This window comes from Macaca mulatta, chromosome 20, assembly GCF_049350105.2.
Source record: "Macaca mulatta isolate MMU2019108-1 chromosome 20, T2T-MMU8v2.0, whole genome shotgun sequence".
Classification (NCBI taxonomy): domain Eukaryota; kingdom Metazoa; phylum Chordata; class Mammalia; order Primates; family Cercopithecidae; genus Macaca; species Macaca mulatta.
The window spans coordinates 13,554,439-13,578,220 of NC_133425.1; the positions used below are offsets into that span (position 1 = coordinate 13,554,439).

Sequence of the window (23,782 nt, forward strand, 5' to 3'; positions counted from 1 at the left end):
ATGAGGCCACAGTCTGCTGGAGCTGAGTAAAAGCTATCCCCTTTGCACAGGGCATGTGCTGTCCAATTGACCACAGTCCCCGCTCTTTGCTGTTGCCTGGAAGTGACCGACTTCACTCGTTGTATTATCTGTGTGGCCCTTGGGTTATTGGAAACAACAGTAGTCAGTGCCTTGGTTGGATTTTTGATTGGATTAGATTCAATTTGGTACCTCCACGAGCACCCTTAGGGAGAGGTTAGTTGGTCATCAGACTATTTTTTTTTTTGAGATGTAATCTCTCTCTGTCGCCCAGGCTGGAGTGCAGTGGCACGATCTCAGCTCATTGCACCCTCTGCCCACCAGGTTCAAGTGATTCTACTGCCTCAGCCTTCCAAGTAGCTGGGATTATAGGCACACACCACCACACCTGGCTAATTTTTGTATTTTTTACTAGAGATGGGGTTTCACCCTGTTGACCAGCCTCATCTCAAACTCCTGACCTCAGGTGATCCACCCACCTCAGCCTCTCAAAGTGCTGGGATTACAGGCAGGAGCCACTGCACCCAGCTGATTTTTGTTCAGGATTTCTTAGGCTTTGGACAAATAGATCCTTTAGGCTGGTAAAGGAAATGGGATAAGTTCTCTCCTCTCTCATTCAGCTCTGGTGAGTTTAAGGTTCAGCACCCCTTGGGAAGAAAAGCCTCTTCTCGAGCAGGCAGGGCTGGGCCTTGGAAAGAGCATTTCTTCAGAACCAGGCTGGCCTGCATTGAAATCTCAGGCATCAGTCCAGCCATTTGACCTCACTGGGCCTCACTTTTCCTAATCTGTGAGGTGAAGGTCCTGATGCGAAGCTTGCAGGGCTTGTGGTGGCAGTAAGAGTGAGGTTATGAAAGGCATGAGGGCATCACAGGGCTACTTGTGATGGGGCATCTGCTGAGGTCGGGGGTGGAGGTGGCCGTTAGGCTGATAGGGTGGAGAGGCTGAGGTTGGGTGAGAGGTGACGAATGAAAATCAAAGGTGAATTTGCCTGCCATGGGCTTGTGGGCAGGGGGAGCACAGCATGAAGAGGCTCTTGGAATGGCAGTCCAGTGGAGGGCAGCGGTGGGAAGAAACTAGGAAGACAGGAGAGAGCCACAGAGGGGAGTCCCAGACACGAGGCTGGAAGCACTCATTATTAAAGCAAGAATTCACCCAGGTCCTGCTGCAGGCAGGTGTCCAGGCAGGTCCCTGATAGAGGGGATCAATTAACCATGGTCCCTGCCCTCAAGTGGTCTCTGCCTGATCCAGGCAACGTTGTCTCTCCCCAGAGATTTGGAACTTCCCCCAACCAGTTTACTCATCTACACTAAATCCAGAGGGAGCAATGGCACCATTCCCCTCTCATCATAGAGACCGAAATCCTTCGTGGAGCTTGCGAGGAAGGCCCTCACTCATCTCTGGCTTCGTCCCCGGCCTTTGCCACTCCTCTCCCTGCATCAGCCAATCTGGCAGGTCCACTCCTCTAACCCACTTGGTCTTCTCCCTTTAGGGTTATTATTTTACCCGCTTAAACCACTTGTACACAGCATCGCCTCTGTGCTGGACACTGTTCTAACCTACTCAGTCCCTACAACAACCTTCAGAGATGGGTATCACCTCACAGATGATGAAATTGAGCTGGGATTCAAACCCAGGCAGTGCTGGTGTAGACTTAGTGCTCTTCACAAATGTTCATTCTCCTGCCTGAAGCACCATTTCTCATCCTCAACCTCCCTTCCCCAACTTGGCTAAGTCTAACTATCCCTTAAAGCCTGGCCCAAACATTGCTTCTGCAAAGAAGCCTTCTCTGGTGTCCCACACCAAAGCAGGCCCTGGAAGTCACTCTCCTTAGATCCAGTGTTCCTTGATGGCACTTACAATAATAGTAAATAATTTATCTGTAACAGCTGTTGGCATATCTACACCTGACAACAAAGCTTCAGAACATATGATGTAAAAAAATCAACAGAAATGAAAGGAGAAACAAACAGCTCTACAATAAGAGTTGACCTCAGTACCCCACTTTTAGTAATGGATAGGATAACTAGATAGGAGATCAGTAAGGGGATAGAGGATTTGAACAACATGAGAAACCAATTAGATATAACAGGCTTATATAGAACATTCCCCAAATAGCGGAATGCACATTCTTCTCAAGTGCACATAACTTTCCAGGAAAGACCATATGTTAGGCCACAAAACCAGTCTCAATAAATTTTTTAAAATTGAAATTATCCGAAGTATCTTCCTTGACCACAAAAGAGTTAAAAAAAAAAATTTTTTTTTTTTTGAGATGGAGTTTCACTCTGTTGCCCAGGCTAGAGTGCAGTTGTGTGATCTCGGCTCGCTGCAACCTCTGCCTCCAGGTTCAAGTGATTCTCCTGCCTCAGCCTCACAAGTAGCTGGGACTATAGGCACGTGCCACCATGCCCAGCTAATTTTTGTATTTTTAGTAGAGATAGGGTTTCACCATCTTGACCAGTCTAGTCTCGAACTCTTGACCTCAGATGATCTGCCTACCTCAGCCTCCCAAAGTGCTGTGATTACAGGTGTGAGCCCCTGTACCCAGCCCACAACAGAGTAAATTTTATGGAGATTTGTCTGTCTCCCATGTTAAAACTGAATGCTCCATGAAGAAAGGGCTATGTCTGCATTTTTTATTGCTCTATCTCCAGTATCCAGAGTAGCTTCTCAATAAATACTTGTTTGATGAATGAGTGAAGGAACAAAAGCATGAACAAATGAACTAACACCTAGGAGGGAGATGGTCACGTAAACAATCAATTCTGATACAGTGTGGTCAATGCACTGAAAGAGAGAACCATCTAACCCAGACTGGGGTATCCTCGCTCTCACCCTGGGAGGTCGTCCAGTCCTCACCAATCCAGAAAAGTTAATAAAAACCAGAGTACTAGTTATATTTCTGCCTTTGTAGCCTGACACAGAAATGAAAGGAGAATGTTCTAGGCACTAGTACAATTTCAGGGACCTTTCCAGGAGGAAAGTGATTGGATACACAAACCAGTTTTGATGGCTCAGAATTGCAAGGTTCGAATTGCATTGAGCCCTGGGGAAGTGGTCAGTGGGGTTTAATTTACCCCTCAAAGGAGGTCGGCTTCTCAGCTCAGAGATGAGAAGAAATGCTGTTTCAGGAGAGACCCATTACCTGAAGGGTTATTTTCATTGTGAAAATGAAATGGTCTTTACTCTAGAGGTTGTGAGAACATTGAGTCGTGGAATCTTCCATCACCGGTGTCTCAAATTGTGTTCCAAACCCAGAAGGCTGGCGAGTTTTTATGAGCTGCTCTTTACAGAGAAGGAGAGCTCAGGAGAAAGCATTTAGCCCTGGAACAGCTCTAATTAGAGGTGAAGGCTGGGACCTTACAGCCCTTCCAGAATGGTGCAGTGCCGTTTTGATAATTACTACAATTGATCTTGAAGTTTCAGGTACAGTCAGCTTATTAGCTCTGTGTAATTTGGATCCAGCCAGGTACAAATGTGATAGTGACTTACAAGTTAAGTTTAAAGTCATCACATAAGACAAAACAATCACAAAACCAAAGTATCTCTTACAAATAGCCCATGTGAGGTGAGAAATAAATGATTTTACTATAGGTAAAAGCATGGAACCGTTCATGGCAGGTACTCAGTAAATTATTTTGCATTTGACTTTAAACCTCGGTGTACTGGACCTATATACACAGTGTTTTTGGAAAAGTTAAAAGAGAGGTATTTGTACCCATCAGCCTGGTTTTCTAACTTGTCATTTTCTCTCGTTCCTCCTTCCTCCCATCCTAAACAGCTGTCACCCTTGTTGCCATGAGTGTTGGTCTCCTGAGCTCATTTGTGGAGTCTGATCTTAAAATGGGCTCAGGGTCTAAAGTCAGCTCAGTAAGGAGGCAGCGTGACTGCTGGGTACTCCAGAAACGCTGAGCATTGCTGTGTGACCTCCTGTGATCGCGTCCTTGGGGCTTCCGGTTATTATCTTCATTTTCAGATGTGGAGACTGAGGTTCAGATACATTATGGGCCAGATCACTCCGTAAGAACTGAAGGGAGATCTTTCTCACTCCAGAGTACGGGGGAGGGGTGTGTGTGTGTGTGTGTGTGTGTGTGTGTGTGTGTGTGTGTATATATGGAGAGGGAGAGACACAGGCTCAGTGATAAGACTTAAACTTGTCCTTTAGCTTGCCATCAGGTGTGATGTTAAGTTGTCATAAATTGCTTGTGCATAATACCTCGTAGAGGAGAAAATTGTCTCCTTGCCTCTTTTGTATTTGTTATTGTTTTGTAAGTTAAAATGTCCAATGTTGGTCTCTCTCTCTTTTGGTTATAGATCAAACCGGGCGCTGATCAATGTCTGGATCCCCTCCGTGTTTCTCCGGGGCAAGGCAGCAAATGCATTCCACGTGTATCAGGTGAGTGCCTGGTTTTCAGGTGGACATCACAGCCGGGTGGAAAGACGCCCATTTGTCATGCTGTGGTGCTTTGCCTCTTGGTGGTGGGACAGTATGATTAGGAAGCCATGGCCCTCCATACACCCACATTGTAACTGCCCGGAGGCCTTATGTAAGAAGTCTGTGGCTTTCTGTGGGCAGGAGGATACAGTGGGCCTCTTCGTGCCAGTCAGGCTCGTATTGTGGCTGCTGTGGAATCTCAGCTCGGACTGCATGAGCAGAAACGGAGATGTGTTGGCTTGTATTGCATCTGAAAAGTCCAGTGGTAGGTCGGGCCTTGGGCATGGCTGGACCTGCCACCAGGAACCTGCTGCCGTCTCCTGTATCTGCTGCTTGGTGACCCTCTCAGGCCAGCTGTCTGTGGGTTGACAGGATGACCCCAGCAGCGCCAGGTTCTCAGCCCGTCTGGATGGGCGGGTCTCACTGGTCTGTCCTAGATCTTGAGCCTCTTCCTACACCTTGAGGTTGGGTGATGGACTCTGTGACTGGCCTGGGTTGGTTCGTGTGACCACCACTGGCCCCAGGGTGGACGTTTACCTCACCTGACCACATGTCTGAGAGTGGGGAGAGGAGATTCCCCAAATGAGAGCCAGAGAATTCTTTCCAAAAGAAGGGGCAACCGACGCTTGACAAGCAGGACGTGTGAACGTCACCTCTGCTTTCTTGGGGTTAGCGATAGCCGCACCCAGGTGGGCATTGAGTGTCTGGGGCAGTGAGATGTGTGTCTGTTGAGGAGGTGATTTTACCCAATCAAGGGGACTCCGGTTCTCCATCTCCTCTCTGATTTTCTGAAGCTTCTTTTAGCCCTGCCCACATCTCATCTGCATGTCTGTCTTCCTTCTCTTCCTCTCTCTTACCATGAACTCTGATTTCCAGGCTTTTGTGCACCCTTGTTCTGGGACTGCTTTGTTCTCGGTACTGAGCCCTAGCTGCTTCCTGCTTCTCGTGTCTGCTTGTGCTAAAATAATTGTCTTTAGGTTTTGTTTTATTCCCCATGAGCTCTCTGCAAAGCCTTGGATTTTGTAGCCATTTTTCTTAGTGAGTAATTGACTTATTGAAGAAATTTTCTTGGCTATTAAGGTATTTTTTCCCCAAAAAGTGGGGTGTTGAAGAAAGGACACTGAACTTGAAAGCAGAATCCCTGGTTTAACACTATGACCTTAGATGAGTCTTAGTTTCTTCAGCTGTAAAATGGAGACAGTAATCTATCTTGTAAAACTGTTTGGAGATTAGAAATACCTGGCGTGCAGTAAACGCTCTATTCATTTCTCCCTTCCCAGATGACCGCTGGGCTTGGTCTCGGGTCTAAGCATAGTATGCACATCTTACTGGAACTCTTAGGGACAGATGAGCTAGACTTTGGCATGAGAAGGTTGTTTTAGTTGACACGTTCAGCTGGGCAACAGTCGTAGGAGAATCTTGAGTGTTTATGTTGTTCTCAGCTCCGGTTTAAAGAGAGAATTAGATATTATAGATTTTCAAAAATCCTCTTCTCTCTCTTTCTCCTTTTATCCCCCCCAAACCCAACTGCCTTATTTGACCCTTCAAGTTCTGCTTTGTGGTCATCAGAGAGCTGGAAGGTGCAGCCTGGAGGATGAAAACAGTGCAGCAGATGGCTTTATTTTAGAACAAAATTAAAACATGTTATCACTTGAGAGGTTTCCTTGACCTTTCAGTTTTGACTTTTCCCTCCTCTCACCCCATGAAGCAACTTGGCAATTTTTAGCTCCTGAAAGTCAGCTATGAAATGAGAGGGACCTCAGCAAATATGCCGTTGCCTGGGAGATGGTTTCCGCAATGGCCACCGTGGCAGTGAAGCCACTCTCTCCCCATGCTTCGCTGTGTGAAGCTCTCATGGGCGCAGCCCTGCTTCCAGCCAGTGCCAGGCCTGGCCGCTCCGCATCACTGGGAGCAACTTCATTCCACGCCTCTGGCCTTCTGTAGCCTTCCCTGGTGCTGGGGTGTGTGAAGTGGCGTCTCTTCCATGCAATTATTTTTCTCTTTTTAGCAAATGATGCTTCTGATTGGTGCCTGCAGAGCAAAATCAGAGCATCTGTTTGGAAGCATTTTAGAAAGCTTTTATTGCCATGTTTTTACTTTATATAAATGATATTGCATAAAAGGTGACTCATTTAAAAGACTGGTACTGTTGAAGAGTACTTATTTTAGAATTAAAAAAGTATGCTGGCCGTGCATGGTGGCTCATGCCTGTAATCCCAGCAGTTTGGGAGGCTGAGGCGGGCAGATCACCTGAGGTCAGGAGTTTGAGACCAGCCTATCCAACTTAGTGAAACCCCATCTCTAATAAAAATACAAAAATTAGCCGAGCGTGGTGGTGGGCATCTGTAATCCCAGCTACTTGGGAGGCCGAGACAGGAGAATCGCTTGAACCCAGGAGGCAGAGGTTATAGTGAGCCAAGATTGCGCCACCGCACTCCAACCTGGGTGACAAGAATGAGACTCTGCCTCAAAAAGATATGAGATAATTTCTAGAGAAACATCTAAAAAAGAATGATAGAGGTAAAAAAAAAAAAACACACATCAGGATCAGTGAAAATGTAAACTAAGAGTTTAAAAGGAAAAAGCAGAAAGTGTATATACGTATCATGAGATTCTACACTGTTGCGCTCATTGATTTATGAACTTCCCGTGGGCTTCCTGGCAGCCAGTGTGAGAGAGAAATGTGGTTATTTGGATAATTCTGTTGCTAATGATCATAAAATATGTTAATTCTTCAAAAGAAGCTCTAAAAGAAATTTCCACACAAGGTTTGAGATTAAACAATAAAAAAGGATAGAGGAGACAATTGCCAACTACATTCCCGTGACAGCCACTGTCTAGTTTTGGAAGATTTCCCTTGAACGAAAACAAGGACATAACCCCAAAGTGAGCATAAATTTGACTGGAGAGCCAAGACATAGAGCTTTCTCAGTAGAGCTCTGCCCCCTGGTACTGGAGCTATACTCTCCGTACCAGAGCTCCTAGCCGTGTGTGGCTCTTGAGATTTATATTAATTAAAATGAGATTTATATTAATTAAAATGGCCACGCCTGTAATGCCAGCACTTTGGGAGGTCAAGGAGGGCAGATCACGAGGTCAGGAGTTCGAGACCATCCTGGCCAACATGGTGAAACCCCGTCTCTACTAAAAATACAAAAATTAGCTAGGTGTGGTGGTGGGTACCTGTAATCCCAGCTACTTGGGAGGCTGAGGCAGGACAATCGCTTGAACCTGGGAGGCAGAGGTTGCAGTGAGCTGAGATCGTGCCACTGCACTGCAGCCTGGGAGACAGAGCGAGACCGTCTAAAAGAAAAAGAAAAAGAAAGAAAGAAAACGAAAGATTTGACTGGTCAGTTGCACCACATTTCACATGCTGAGCAGCCACACATGGCTGGTGGCTTCTGTTCTGGACAGCACAGATCTGGAACATTTATCCCGTACACAGAGGTCTGCAGGGCGGCTGCCTTGGAACAAGCCCTCCCAGCGTATGGGACGGTAAGATGGTGTCTTTGTGCCAAGTCAGGATTTAGAAGGACCACACTGGCCATGAAAGGGCACATCATGCAGGGAGAAGGGCCTCCCCTTTTCAGCTCTTCATGGCTTCCAGCTCCTTGGAGGAGAAAGTCTCTGTGTCACTTTCTTACCTCTCATGTGCCTCTGATCTTTCTTCTTAGGAAAAGCAGCAAGGCTGGGGTCAATGCCTTTGGCGGGCGACAGACTTGAGGTTAATTAGATTTGTTTTCTTTGTATTCATTTTTACATTTGCCTTCTAGTTATGACACAGAATTCTATTTTTCCATTTACCATGGTGATGTACAGTCCCCCTTTAAAATTATTTTAGGTAGAAAGGAAATGAGTCAGCTTAAAGAAAGCTACTAAACAAACAATCATGAAAACAGTCCAAAGTTTAGCATGATGCTCTGTGAATGATTGATATTTGGGTAACACCGACATAAAGGAACAGATAGACTGTGATTAACAAAAACCAGTATAATAACTAGTAGCCACCTCTCACTGGTTTGTGTGTTGTGTAATAGCTCATTCAACCCTTGTAGCCACTCTGTGGGGTAAGAAACTCTTACCCCATTTTATAGGTGAAGAATCAAATATACAGGGAAGCATCTCATTTACTGACATGTTTTTAGCCCCCAAAGCAGTCTCTGACAAGGTCCCAGTCTGTAGAGATTCTATGTTACTGAATCAAGCTCTTTAAAAATCCTAAAAGCAGCTGCACATGATGGCATGTGCCTGTAGTCCCAGCAACTCCAGAGGCTGAGGTAGGAAAATTGCTTGAGCCCAGGAGTTTGAGCCTGCAGTGAGCTGTGATCGCATCTGTGAATAGCCCCTGTATTTCAGCCTACACAACACAGTGAGACCCTGTCTCGCCAAAAGAAATGTAAAAATTGGCCGGGCGCGGTGGCTCACGCCTGTAATCCCAGCACTTTGGGAGGCTGAGGCGGGCGGATCACGAGGTCAGGAGATCGAGACCATCCTGGCTAACACGATGAAACCCCGTCTCTACTAAAAATGAAAAAAATTAGCCGGGCGAGGCGGCGGGCGCCTGTAGTCCCAGCTACTCGGGAGGCTGAGGCAGGAGAATGGCGTGAACCCGGGAGGCGGAGCTTGCAGTGAGCCGAGATCGCGCCATTGCTCTCCAGCCTGGGCGACTAAGCGAGACTCTGTCTCAAAAAAAAAAAAAAAATAATAAATAAATAAAGAAAGAAATGTAAAAATTAACCGGGCATGGTGGTGCATACCTATAGTCCCAGCTATTGGGGAGGCTGAGGCAGGAGGATTGCCTGAGCCCAGGATTTTGAGATTGCACTGAGCTATTATAATGCCACTGCCACTGTGGCCTGGGTGACAGAGCAGGACCCTTCTCAAACAAAACAAAACAAAAAAAAACAAAACTAGAAGCAGCTGGGAGAGTCACCCTCATTCCAAAAGGTGGGGCCCAGCTCAACTAAGATCTCACCTGCATGGACAGCCACCTGCACCCCTGAGATGGTGTGCTAAGGGCAGGCCTGCAGCCAAGCCAGGACTTTTCCACAGGACCTCTCTGGGTCCACTGTGGTGCACACATTACCCAGAAAGCCTTCCCTATCCAAGAGCCATGCTGAGATGGTTTGCTTTGGAAAGTTGTCAGAGCGGGTGCTGGTTCACAGTGACTTGTCTGGCCGTCCAGTATCTCAGGACATCTCGTTTGAGCAATGTCAGGGTCCCAGAACCTGCCTTGGGGTGGCTGCTTGAAAATATCCTCTGGCCAGGCACGGTGACTCACGCCTGTAATCCCAGCACTTTGGGAAGCCAAGGCGGGTGGATCACCTGAGGTCAGGAGTTCAAGACCAGCCTGGCCAACATGGTGAAACCCTGTCTCTACTAAAAATACAAAATTAGCCGGACTTGGTGGCACACATTATAATCCTAGCCACTCGAGAGACTGAGGCAGGACAATCTCTTGAACCTGGGAGGCAGAGGTTGCAGTGAGCCGAGATCATGCCATTGCACTCCAGCCTGGGCGACAAGAGCAAAGCTTCGTGTCAAAGAAAATAAAATGTCCTCCTACATGCCAAAGAAACTAAGGTAATTCCCCTGCTGTGTGCAGTCACAGAGCCCCCACTACTTGTATTGTGGAAAAATCTGGAATTATATTTGGCACAGAGGATTCTAGCAAGAAGTGCTGTGCATTGTCAAGGTTGAAAGCAAATTATTGAAAAAGTTTAGTGTTCCTATGTCCTGAGAGGGAGCTGAGGTGTGTTCTGCCACTAAAAATAAGAAGTGGCAGCATTTGACTACTTTTCAGGACAAAGTAATATTTGAAGAGTTCCTGATTTTAAGTTTTTCATGCGTGAGTGCTTCTTACACATTACGCTCTGCTGATGCGTGGCTGCTGGCAGGCACTAGCCAGAGAAAAAATGATTAAGGAGTGTCAAATAAAATGGAAAACAAAATTAAACTCAACCCAGTACCTTGTTCTGCTGGGTTTTTCTCTTTCTCTCTCTCTCTCAACACACATTTTGGTTTGATTTTTCTGGCACTTCCATATGATAGAGTTAAATTTGTTGTTAGTTAATTTCTCGTTTATACCTTTGCAGATGTTTGGTCTTATTCCCCAAATACTCTGACTTCCAAACAGGTTTGAGATTCAGTGTCTGAATAGCCCACTCAAGTGTCTCTAAAGGTATGTTAGGTCTTAAAAAAGTTCACCTACTTGTTTTCTTCAACTGTTAAAGCCACCAGATTGGTATGAAGTCATACATCAGTGTACTTACCTGGGATCTTAGGTCTTTCCCTTTGAAAAGTACCTTCAGTGTGTTTGGAATCGGTCTTCCATGTGGGATAAATTTCAGCCTTTGCGTCTAGCCACCACAAACGCTGGCTGTTGTACAGTATTTCATTTGCACAACAGAACCAATTAGATCTCCTTTGTAAAGAGAGTTGCTTTGTTTCAGCAAAGCTTTTTTTTTTTTTTTTTTTTTTTGGGAGAGGAAGTCTCACTCTGTCGCCCAGGCTGGAGTGCAGGGGCGCTATCTTGGCTCACTGCAAGCTCCGCCTCCTGGATTCAAGCGATTCTCCTGCCTCAGCCTCCCGAGTAGCTGGGACTACAGGCGCCCACCACCATGTCCGGCTAATATTTTGTATTTTTAGTAGAGACGGGGTTTCACCATGTTAGCCAGGATGGTCTCTATCTCCTGACTTCGTGATCCACCCGCCTCGGCCTCCCAAAGCGCTGGGATTACAGGCGTGAGCCACCGTGCCCGGCCGCATTTTTTTTTCTTCTAGAATAAGTTCTGTTTCCTAGAGGCCACAGGGTGTTGTCTTGGCCTGGGGAATGACGGTATCCCAGGAAAACTTGTTCAGTATTTAAACTCTTCCCATCCCCCATCCTGCAGAACAAAATCACGTAGCCTGAGCGGTTATTATTACTACTTTGTTGGAGACGGGTCTCGCTTTGTCACCCAGGTTGGAGTGCAGTGGCACAGTCATGGCTCACTTTATTTAGCCTTGAACTTCCAGGCTCAAGCAGTCCTCCTGCCTCAGCCTCCTGAGTATCTGGAAGTATAGGCATGTACCACAATGCCCATATTTTTGAAGAGACAGGATCTCACTATGCTGCCCAGGCTGTTCTGTAACTCCTGGCCTCAAGTGTTCTTCCCTCTTGGGCCTCCCAAAGTGCTGGGATTATAGGTGCAAGCCACTGTGCCTGGCCTCTGGGGACTTTTAAAGGTTTAATCCAGCTAAGCATATTTATATATGTAATGCAGGGAAAGTGTGTTATTTTTCTATTAATAATAGATCACAGCGTCTTGGCGGGCTGCATGAGCTTCAGGTGGTTTGGAGGATGGTGATGCTTTTGGACTTCAGGCTTTGCGTTTCTCAGCTCTTCCTTTTCATCAGTGTTCTCTTAAGATAGCTTACCCCCTGGGCCCTCTAGTTTTCTTTTACCCACAGCGCTGTCTTTATGCTCGCTTCCTGTGTAGCTGTGCAGAGAGGGAAGAATTCATTGAGTAGAGAAAGATGAAATGGTTGGGCCGAGTACAGAAATGGGAACTGCAGCTGCAGTGGTGTGGGCTCTAAGAAGCCTCCGCCTTTGCAGATACCATTCCAAATTTAGGGGAGACAAGGACCCGTTCTAAGGCTGAAGCATTTCTCTCTTGCTCACACCTGGTCCTTCCTGTCACACCTGTTGTATGCCAGGTAGGCAGGAGAGCCGGCTGTGGACTGAGGCAGCCGTTGTCTGATTTGTGAGTTTCATCCCAGCCAGTGTGGGCTCCTGTGTTGCAGGTCAAGCCAGACCAGGGAGCACTTGCCCTTGTTCTTGCTGTCTCTCGAGAACTTTCCACCCTGGCATTCTGAGGATCACAGCACATGAACCCCTGGCCGTTCCTGGAATGCTTAGGGCTCCCAGGAAAGCCTGATGTAGGTGAAAACAGAAAGCAAAAGGCAAAATGCTCTCTCCTTCCTGCTGGACATATGTGTCACTGCTGTCCTCTCTCTGCTTTTATCTTTCCAAATAGGACGAATTTTAAAAATTTCCCTTCCAGTATAAAGCCTTTATTCATCCCAAAGCTGTTGATCAAGGGTCTGCTATATGCCCAGCGTGTGCCAAACCTGCAGAACCAGTGGGAGCCGAACTTGACATTGAGCTGACCTTCACCAGCCTCACTAGCTTAGCAAGAATGCAGGCTTGCTAAACTAGTGTGGGGTAAAGGTAGCCTCACTCTGCAGAGAAAGGAACAAGGAGGAGGGACGGGACACCACTCACCTTACAGCACGCATGTGACCATGTGTGATGACATATGAAATGCTTGGCCCATAGCTACTGTGTGAATATTACCTTTGTGATCTAATAACCACTTGACTTGTGATAAGCAATTAAACTTGGAAGGAAACGTAGAAAGATTTTCCCCTTGTTGAATCGAATGTCTCTGGGCATGTCCCTGTGTTCAAAAAAACTGTATGGAGCATCTACTTCACCAAGGGCTTTAAAAGGGCTGCAAAGAGCAAGATAGCATTTTCCTAAGGTATCTGGCACCTGGTGGGGAGACAGGACCTCCACGAAAGCAACCCAAGTTCAAGGGTGGCTACATGAGGCTTTGCGGAGGGGTGGGAGAGCCGGCCGTCGGGTAGGCAGCCCCAGCCTCTGCTGCAGGCTGTTTAATGCACATTGCTGCTTAATTCTTTCAGCAACCTATGGGGTAGGCACTGTTTTCATGATCCTCATCTTATAGATGAAGCAGCTGGAACTCTGGGTTGAATAACTCCCTCTGGGTCGTGCACAAGATCCTGCCTTGTGCCTCTGTCTGCTCCATGTTGCTCCTCACCCAACCACCAAGGCATGCGCTTCACGAATTTGTGTCAGTGAAATGAACCTGTTTCCATAACATGTTTCCTGCAAGGAATTCTGCCACTCTCTCACTGACCCGTCACTCATTGTCACAGCTGCCATGGACAGCTGATATTGGTGATACTCTCACGTGGGAGAGAGCACTGCAAAGACCAGAGTGTGGAATTGGTGGGTCCCTGGGAATGCGAGAAGTCTGTTAAGGTGGAGACCTTTTCAGCCTCATATGCATAAAGTCTTTGCGTATTAGGCTTTGAAGAAAACTTAGAGCTCACCTGTGTGTGTGCACACGTGTCTGTGTGTTTGTGTGTGTGTTTTGAAAGGTACCTTCAGGATTATAATTTTTTACTTGGAAAGCTAAAGACATGGGCTTTGTTAATAGTCTATAGGTAGAGGTGGGCATACCCTCTTGGCAGGTGTACTGTCTGAGTTTTTATATTTACTTTTTATATGAGAAAATCAAAAGAAGTGTTTTGCAGTAGATCAAAGTGGAGGACCGGGGGCCGCTTTCTGGCCACTCAACACTCTGCTGTGTCTCAGGGCTACCTGGCTCTCTCTCCCTTTCCTGACTCCTTCTGTGGCCAGAAGTGACCCATCTGGAGAGCTGCCCGGCGTGTTTATAAGGCAAGGGCTGGGGAGGCGGAGCATGCTGTCACGTTTGCTCGTCTTGGAGACTGGCAGCTTTGGTTTTGTTTTGTTTCTGTTCTGTGGCCACAGTTGTCACTGATTCTTTGTTTTTTGTTGGGAAGGGAGCGTTGGGCCCGGGCAAGGTTCATCTCATTAGCTAAGTTCTAATGGAGAAGGGGAATGTGAAGTCATCATTACAAGTGTGGGGAATGTCTCAAAGGGGGAGATAACAACAGTGAAGGGCATAGCCAGGTCACTCTTGCTGACGTGGTGGTAGGACCCCCTAACTGCAGCAGACTACCGCAGCATGTCCTTGGAAGTGAAAGTTCTGGGGAAAAGGCAGGTGGCGGCGGCAGGGGGGCGTACAGGGTGGATGTGGGAGTGGATAAAAGGGTTCTGACTTACTGAATGGCAGCCAGGGTGCAGTGATCTCTCAGAGGAGGCCTGAAGGTGCAGACAAGGGAGCCAGGTGAGGTGGTGGAGACAGCAGGAAGGATGCCGAGGAGAAGGAAGCTGAGGTGTGAACATGGAGTGGCGGCTCTGTGGGAAGTGACAGGGCCCTCGAGACAATGGCACCTCGGAAGCAGTGTGAGTGTTCAGTGGTGCACTGCTGTGCAGAGGAGACAGCTTGTTCATCCTGTCTCCCTTTGAGTCGTCTTGGAGGCAGGCAGCACGCTGAGCATACACAGGCACTGGACGGTCCTCACGCCAGGTGCCCTGCCCCACACTTCCTGCATCAGCCTATTGCTTTCAGAGCCGCCTTGCTGAGAGTGGCCTTACTCGCTTACCGCTCCTAAATGGTGGTGTCCATTGTTCTAAATGAGGCGGGATATAAATTACCATACAGTCATCCCTTGCTATCTGTGGGGGATTGGTTCCAGGACCCCTCATGGATACCCAAATCTGAGGATGCTCAAGTCCCTCATATAAAACGGCATAGTGTTTGCATATAACCTAAGTGCGTCCTCCTGTAGACACTGGATCATCTCTAGATTACTTACAATATCTAGTACAATGCAAATACCATGTACATAGTTGTTATATGGTATTGCTTAGGGAATATGACAAGATCAAAAGTCTGTACGTATTCAGTAGAGATGCACTTTTTTGAGTATTTGTAATCTGTTGTCTGTTGAATCTGTGGATGCAGAACCCACTGATAGGGAGTGCTGACTGTGTTAAAAAGTAAGGGGGTGTTTGAGCCAGGTGTGGTGGCCTGCATGTGTAAACACAGCTCTTCAGCAGACTGAGGTAAGAGAAGTGCTTGAGCCCAGGAGATTGAGACTGCAGTGAGCTATGATCACGCCGCTGCACTCCAGCTTGGGTGACGGCAAGACCTCAACTCTAAAAGTACGAGTAGAGATGTAAGAGTAGTGTTTGGAAACCATCCTGTTTTCACCGGGTCATATTAACCGTGGCTTAACTGGCACCTTGTCAGTGTGGCCTCCATATCCCATCTTCACCTCCGTTGTTTCAGAAACAAAAACCTGAAGAAGAGGAACTTGCTAAGATGTTGACCTGTGATTCCCCCGGTCGCTTTCCTCTTCCAGGTTCCCTGGGTGTAGCCAGCTGGTCTTTTCTGCTCCCTCACCTGAAGGGAGATTTCTGGTAAAAGTAGAAGTCCTGCAAAGACATTTTCCTGCCTAGCTGTTGTTTTTCAAAAGCTTGGGATGGTTTTGTTTGTTTATTTGTTCGTTCGTATATATGTACGTATGTATGTATTTAAAGGCAGTGTCTCTCTCTCTGTCTCCCAGGCTGGAGTGGAGTGGCACTCTCTTGGCTTATTGCAACCTCCACCTCCAGGTTCAAGCGATTCTCCCACCCGAGCCTCCTGAGTAACTGGGATTACATGTGCCCGCCACCATGCCCGGCTAATTTTTGTATTTGTAGTAGAGGTGGGGTTTCACCATATTGGCCAGGCTGGTCTCGAACTCCTGACCTCAAATGATCCACCTGCCTCAGCCTCCCAAAGTGCTGGAATTACAGACGTGAGCCACTGCACCTGGCCTCTTGTCTTTTAAAGAGACTCCTTTGAGGAGACAGGTAGGGGATAAGGGCTCCATGACAGGCCCCAGAACAAGAGAGACCTCCCAGGGAGGCGAGGCTCCAAGTCTGGGCAAAAATTCCAGCTTGCTTGTGTGCCCTGGGAGCAGAAAAGCAGGAGCCGCAAGCTGGCGGTGAGTGGACCACTGTCTGCAGGTTGGAGCTCCCTTCTGCAAGGTGTAGGCACCGCACAAGCACCACACTGTCCTGAAGGCCAGGGAGGGGGCAGGACCCCAGTAATGGCTGAGATGGCCTTGCTGCCCACTAGTCAGGGCTGCCTCCGAGTCTCTGTCAGGATGCACTCAGCAGCTCCCTTTGGCACCGTTGAGTTTCATACTCACACACAGCGTCTCTCATGTGTTTGGATGAGGCCTTGTAATTACACAGCAAGGACAGGTTGTCCGTTTGCCCTCATCTCCTGCCTGAACACAGAGTATAAACTTAAAAAACTTTCTAAGATGAGTTAATCCACCCATGAAGGTCTTCTCGCAGGTGGGTTGGTATTGATGTCTGGGGGTCCTGCACTATACCAGGCCCAGCGTCTGCCTCTGTCAGACCTTCCATCCCACCTGATGATCGGGGCTGGCCTAGGATGTTACCTCCTGCATCCAGGGGAGGAAGTGAGGCCTGGTGAGTGGACTTGGTCAGGGCTGACAGGTAGGTGGACTGTCCTCCCCAGCGGGTCTCCATGGGAACAGATGGCACCTGCCCTGAAGTGCCACACCACACTCCCTGTGCTCCCCAACCCAGGCTGGGAATGCCCACTGTCTCCTACACCCACAGTAGTTAGATTCATTTTTAGGGGTGTTGGAAAGGGACATCTCTTAAACCCCATCTCCCCTGGGGAGATCATCTTGTCAGGAGGAAATGACAGGACGTCTTCCCTGTGCAGCTCATCCTGGGAGCATTGGTGGAACGGGGGCCTTCTTCTGAATGTGGCCGGGGCCGTACTCTCGGACACATGCATCTGCCTGAGTTAAACAGGCTCTGAGGATGGCCGCCTGGCTTGTCCTCTGGTTTGAAAAAGACAGCCGCAGCCCCTTTGCATCAGCCCGTGGGAGGTAAGGAACCCAGAACTGGGCAGGCTGTGCTCTGTTCAGTTTCTGACCCCAGTGACTGCTCATGGGCCCTCCTTAAACGCTGAGTCCCTCTCAGCTTTTCTTAAACTGCCCCTCAAGTCCACTTGGCACAGAGCAAGTAAAGCCCAGGGGCTTGGCTGGGGGCACAGCCCAGTCACTCACTGGCATTGCAGAGTCACAGTTAGACAGGAGGAAGAAGCTCTGGTGATCTGTTGCACAGCAGGGTGACTATGGTTCACAATGACTATGGATAACAATATTTCAAAATAGCTAGAAGAGAGGATTCTGAATGTGTCCACCACAAAGAAAGGAGAAGTATTTGAGGTGATGGATCTGCTCATTACCTTGATGTGATCATTACAAAATGGATACATGTAGCAAAACACCACATCCTGCCCCTGAGTTAGTTTATTTTGCATGGCTGTGAAGGAACACCTGGCGCTGGGTAATTGATGAAGAGAAGAGGTATCTTTGGCTCCAGTTCTGCAGGCTGTACAAGAAGCATTGGCTCGGCTTCTGGGGAGGCCTTGGAGGCTTTTAGTCATGACGGAAGGTGCAGGGGTAGCAGGCGTGTCACATGGCAAGAGAAGGAGCAAGAGAGGAGGAGGTGTTACTCTACCCCAACCACCAGCTCTCACATGAACTAACAGAACAAGAAGACACTCATTCCCATGGGCAGGGCACCAAGCCATTCATGAGGCGTCTGCTTCATGCCCCCGACACCTCCCACTAGGCTCACCTCCAGCATCAGGAGTCACATTGCAACATGATTTGGAGGGGACAAACATATCAACCCCACAACTGTGTATAATTATTGTGTGCCAATTAGAAGTAAAATAAAACTAGACATTTATGGACCCCCTGCTGCATGCCAGGCACTGATCTCAGTGAGATACGCTCGAGTAAGGGGAAGGGCCTCCCAGGCGCTGCCGGGATGCCAGCCACCTCAGGCACAGTACTTCTTGGGCGCCTGCCATTCCATGTTAGACAGTCAGGGGCGGTTTGCATTCTATTCCATAATCCCTCCGTATCTTACTGTTTATGAAACTTGCATTTCCCTCAGGCTAGTCTGCAGTGAAAATGCTTTGTGTTTCTTACGTGTAGCCCAGGCTGTGTGTACGTCTTGGCACACTGGGCTTCCTGTGTTCAGTGTCTAGAGGGTCCTGATTCCAGAAGTGAGCTTCCATGGACGCTGTCTCTGTCCACGTGTCTGTCCTTGTTTCGGGCTGTCTAGCTCACCTGGTCTCCCCGCATCTGTCTGTGAGGGCCAGGGGCAAGGAGGACATTCGTCTGGCACGTCAGGGAGGGAGCTAGCAGGTCAGAGGGGATGGGCGGTTCTCCTTTCCTTCGTTCTCTTTGCTCCCCGCTTTGCACACTCTCCATCTCTCCCCTGGTCTTTAACTTTTCTCTTTCTGTTTCCCTCTTTCCTCTTCCTCTTTCCTTCTGCTTCTCATTCTGTTTCCCTCCTCCTCATCGTTCCTTTTCCCTGTCATTTCCCCCTTCTCTTCCTCCTCTTCTTGCCTCTCTCCTGTTCTGTTTCCTCTCTTCTCTTTCCTTCCTCCCACTTCTTGTCTCCTCACCCTCCTTACCCTTTCCCTCCCCCTTTCCTTTTTTCTCTTTGTCCCTCCTTAGTCCTTGATGTGGAGACGAAATCCATAATTCCCCGCCTCTCCCTGTTTTTCTTGAGCCCTGGGAAGTGAAGCACAGTAGGCCGACCGCGAGCGAACTTTCTCTACCTGCGGTAATTGGATGGCTTCTTGGTATTCCGCACTGTCTGTCTTGGACCGCAGCTTTGAGTTTCTGAGCTCCTGGGAAGGGGAAGGGAACAGATAAAGCGGCAGGGCACGTTTTTCTCTGGGAGCCGGAACCACATGCAAATGCATGTGGGATTTGTTTTACATTGGAGGATTCCCGCATGCCGGGAAAGTGCGTCCCTGGCGTGACTACGAGTCACTCCTGATAGTATTCACCCGGAACTTTTAATGACCAATTATTGTTGTAGTACAGATTTAAATTAAAAGTGATGTTAATTGGCTGGTGATATTTCATAGTTAAGACAGCCGTAACTCTAAATACCACTTTTCATCAATGGCTGCAAAACCGCATGCCAGCGTCCTTCCTCCACATTAACCTGATCAGGAGAGAAACCAGTCCGGAGACACAACACACATCAGATGTAGGACATTCAGGTTGACAATGAGAATTGTATTTATTTTTTGCTAGAAAGCTGTTTTTCTAGTGGAGTGGGTGAGAAGGGGAAAGGGACCTGTTCAGTCTGACTGTGGTCTTAGGGTTTCTGGGCATGGTGTGGTCATCGGCACCAGTTTCTTTCCCTCTGGGTTTCCCCTCCCCTCCCCTCCCCTCCCCTTCCCTTCGTTTTTTTTTTTTTTTTTTTTTTTTTTTTGGGATGGAGTCTCACTCTGTTGCCCATGCTGGAGTGTGGTGGTACGATCTCGGCTCACTGCAACCTCCACCTCTCGGATTCAAGTGATTCTCCTGCCTCAGCCTCCTGAGTAGCTGGGATTACAGGCACGCACCACCATGCCTGGCTAATTTTTGTATTTTTAGTAGAGATGGGTTTTGCCGTATTGGCCAGGCTGGTCTCGACCTTCTGACCTCAGGTGATCCACCCACCCTGGCCTCCCAAAGTGCTGGGATTACAGGCATGAGCCATCGCTCCTGGCCATGTTTCCAAGTTTTCTTCACATGCCTGGTGTCAGTTCCTGTCTTGGAGTCTCCTGCACAGTCAGCTCAGAAGTCCCCTTCTCCATGAAGCTTTCTCTCCTTGCCAGGAGCAGTAGTTACAAATCTGCCTAAACCTGTCTGATGCCTCCCTTGCTAGACTCGGTGGAAAGAAGGGGCTACTGGCATCTAGTGGGCAGGGCCGGGGTGCTGCTCAACATCCTACAGTGCACAGGACATCCCTCCACAACAGAGAATGACCTATCCCAAAATTTCTACGGCGCCACCATTGAGAAAGCCTGGTCTATAGTAAACAGTGTAAGCATTGTTTACTTCCGACGTTTCTGCCAGTCCTTGTGCTTATTTCTTTGTAGGCAGGTTTGTGTGAGGAGCTGCATCTTGGTCCGAGGGCTGGTGGTAGGGATTGAATCTGCTCATGCCCAGATAGTTCCGTGACAGCATCCTCTGGATGCGGCCATCTCCTCAGCAGGACCCGGCCTGCCCCTGTAATGTGATTCCTGCTCCTATTTAGGGCAGGGCTCCTCAAATGGGGACAGTGTGGGAGACCAGCTGACCACCTCATCGTTCTCACCAAGACACTCGTTCCGCATCGTCACCTGCATGCTCTTGGTTTCAGGAGAGGAAACCTAGCTCAGATTGACAGGAAGCAGATGACATTTATTGACTTGCCTGATGGAAAAGACCAAGGGCAGAGCTTGAATTTTAGGGGCTTAATCATCAGACTCAGCCCCCCATCTTTCTGTCAATTTGTGTTGCTCTGTGTTGGCTGGGTTCACAGCCAGGCTGTGGTGGGGGGGTGGCAGGTGGTAGCTCCAGGCTGACATCATCTTGGAAATGTCCATGCTGTCCCCAGGGGAAAGGCCCCTATTTCTTCTGAGGCTGACAACAGTCCTCGAACTGACTCTCTTTGACTCTCAATGGTCCAGGCCATACCACGTGTCTGCTGACCCCAGTGCCTGGGTAGGTGTGATACTGGGTGGGTGGCATGTACCTATTTCTAAAGCCATAGGTCAGTGGGAGAAAGATGTTTTCCCTGAAGGAAAATGAGGGTGCTCTGACTAGCAGAAGGGAGATGGTGTTAAACTGGTCAAAATCAGCACACGTCCACTAAAGCCTGCAGGCTGCCCACAGCTCAGGCTCAGCTTAAGGCCAATTTGGTGAAATATGTGCATCTCCACACCAGGGTTTTTCAACTGCAGCACAGCTGACATTTTGGGCCAGGTCACTCTGTGTTACAAGGGGTCCCCTGTGCATTATGGGATGTTGAACAGCCTCCTGGCCTCTACCCAGAGCACCCACACCCACTCCCTAGTTGTGACAACCTAAGATGTTTCCAAGCATTGCCAAATGTCCCCTGGGAGGCAAAACTGCCTTCTTGTGAAGTTTCATATTAATACTTACGGATGAACAGACAACTGAAATGAATAAAGAAATGAATGAGTTGATAGCCCATTACTGTCCAATATTTCACATAGTCGAAGACACCATCAACTGTTAGACCCATCCTGATTTCAGAGATGTCAAATGTGAAGATAATGCCTGTCTCAGAATCAGTAAAATCAGGGTGTTTCATCTTCTCCTCCAGAGGCCTGGGCGGTAAGGGTGGGAAGCCAGTGGGTCTGCTCTAGGAATCACACCTCAGCAGTGAGGCACACCCTGGTGTTGGCAGGTGGTTGACGTGAATTCTTAAGATGGAGCATGGCGTTGAGTCGACCGAAACCCGACTTCACACCTCTCTGTGCTGTGAAGTTTCTTAACATATCTGCGTGTCAGTTTCTGTCTCCATACAAGGAGATAATCATAGCACTGACCTCACAGACTTGATGTAGGGATTAAACGAGATGATAGAGGTAAAGCCTCTATGAAAGAGGTAAAGTAGGGGCCTTAGTAGGACTGGCCCCTACTGAGTGTTCAGTCAAGGTGAGATGAGATGAAGAGGCAGCCTCAGGGAAATGATGGATGCATGAGTCACCAAGCTCATGCTTCAGGGTGAACACTGATAGTCTCACCCACGAGGCCCCATGCCTGCCCTGGGGAAAGTGATGAGCAAGGGAAGGAGGGAGCCGCCAGCACTGCTGAGAGCACCACCTCCTTGTCTCCTCTGCAGTTTGACAGCGAGATGGGAACACAGATGAGACAATGTCTGTTAAGTCCTGTGTACCAGGTACTATGCGGGGTACTTTTTCTATGATACCTCACTTAATCCTCATGCCAGCCTGAGACATGAGGTGGTCAGTAGCTGCATTTTACAGATAAGGAAACTATGGCACAGGAAGGTTAAGTGCCTTGCCTAAGGTCATAGCTGAGAAATAATAGAGCTGGGCTTTGCACCCTGATCCACAATCTTTCAAAACCTAAGGTATTGAAAACACAGACTGAGAAGCCAAGCCAGCAGCCACTGCTTTATTCTTCATGCTAAGAGCTGGAAGCCAAAAGTGATGGAGGCTACTCCTAAGAGCCAAGGAAGTGGAAATTCAAAGTAGGCTGCTCTGCCCTTTAACAAGTCCAGACAAAGATTTAGCCAGGGAGAGGGTAAAAACCAAGGTCTCGAAGGAGGTTTGGAGACCAAATGGGGCTTTAGTTCCCCAGGCTCTGCCAGGCCGTTGACCATGAATACTAAAAGCCAGCTGTGTTGTAAACAGTGGAAAGATTCCTAGATCTTTCTTGATTTGATTTTCCTTAACACATATAGAATATTCAAGGAAAACACTGACCTCTTACTCTGTAACTGCAGCTGTAACTAGAATTTTCCTATCACAGTGCTGTTAGATTTAAGGAGGTAAAGAATGGAGAGAACTTGACACAATGTCTAACACATGGGAAGTGCTTAGGAAACATTATAGCTGCTGCCACTGCTGTCATCAACCATGATCACCATTGTCATCATTAGTTCCCCTCCTCCTTCCTCCTTAATCAGAATCATCACCATCATCATCATCATCACCATCATTACCAGTTATCATCACCATCATCAACCATCCATCACCGTCATCAACCATCCATCACCATCATCCGTCACCATCATCAACCATCCATTACCATCATCAACCATCCATCACCATCATCATCATCCATCACCATCATCAACCACCCATCACAATCATCATCCATCCATCACCATCATCAACCATCCATCACCACCATCAACCGTCCATCACCACCATCAACCGTCCATCGCCATCATCAACCGTCCATCACCATCATCAACCATCTATCACCATCATCATCCATCACCATCATCATCCACCCATCACAATCGTCATCCATCCATCACCATCATCAGCCATCTATCACCATCGTCAGCCATCCATAGCATCATCACCTATCATCCATATCATCCTCACCTTCATCAAACATTGTCACCATCAGTATTTCACCTTCTCTCTCCTTTCTTACGGAAACTCATTTAAGAAAGAGGCAGCATTTTTCTCCTTAAAAACATACAGCTAGCAGGCTGTCTAGACCTAGGTTTGCAGCTTCCTCTGCCATTCAGTGGCTGTGTGACCTTGGGAAGGTTATTGCACCTGTTGGGCCTCAGGTTACCCGTCTGCAAACAGATGAAAATACCTCCCCTTATGAGGTGGCGGAGAGGATCAGAGTTGTGATATGAAAGGCGCAGCAAATAGCCATGCTTATTGTTACCACAGCCCTTGTGTGTCTGTTTCCTCTGCTCTTTTTAATTAATGCAAAATTAGGCGGGGTAGGGGCAGACTTGGTAACATAACTCTGTTACTTTGACAGTCCAGCAAGTAACTTCTTCCAAATCCCCTGCTGCAAAAAGCCGCTCGTTTCCCTTTTGGCTTCTCCTGGCAAGTGAGGTGCTTGAACTTTGCTTCCCTCCACGTCTTCCCTGGGCTCCCTGCCCCAACACCTGCCTCCTGTTGTGTGGGCCAAGTCAGTCTAGTAGCAGAGTTAAGATTCCTCATCCCATGTCTACTGTCCTGTGCTCTCAAGGTCCTAATACCATCCTCAGGGACTTCCTGAGAACCCAACCAGCAAACTACACACTTTTTCACACACCTCTCTCTCCCA

The 23,782-nt window shown here is 48.1% G+C and overlaps 1 protein-coding gene across 19 annotated transcripts in view; it reads left to right on the top strand.

Moving 5' to 3' along the window:
- Positions 1-23,782, top strand: part of SNX29 (sorting nexin 29) — a 657,788-nt gene that overhangs the window by 411,104 nt on the left and 222,902 nt on the right. For 18 of the 19 annotated variants that reach the window (XM_077987279.1, XM_077987283.1, XM_077987295.1 and 15 more), the window contains one exon: positions 4,333-4,414. In XM_077987279.1, coding sequence (XP_077843405.1) covers positions 4,333-4,414 — 82 coding nt within the window. Of the gene's footprint in view, positions 1-4,332; positions 6,633-11,181; positions 11,473-23,782 lie in introns of those variants that run through there. The other variant, XR_013412446.1, reaches the window with a different exon arrangement.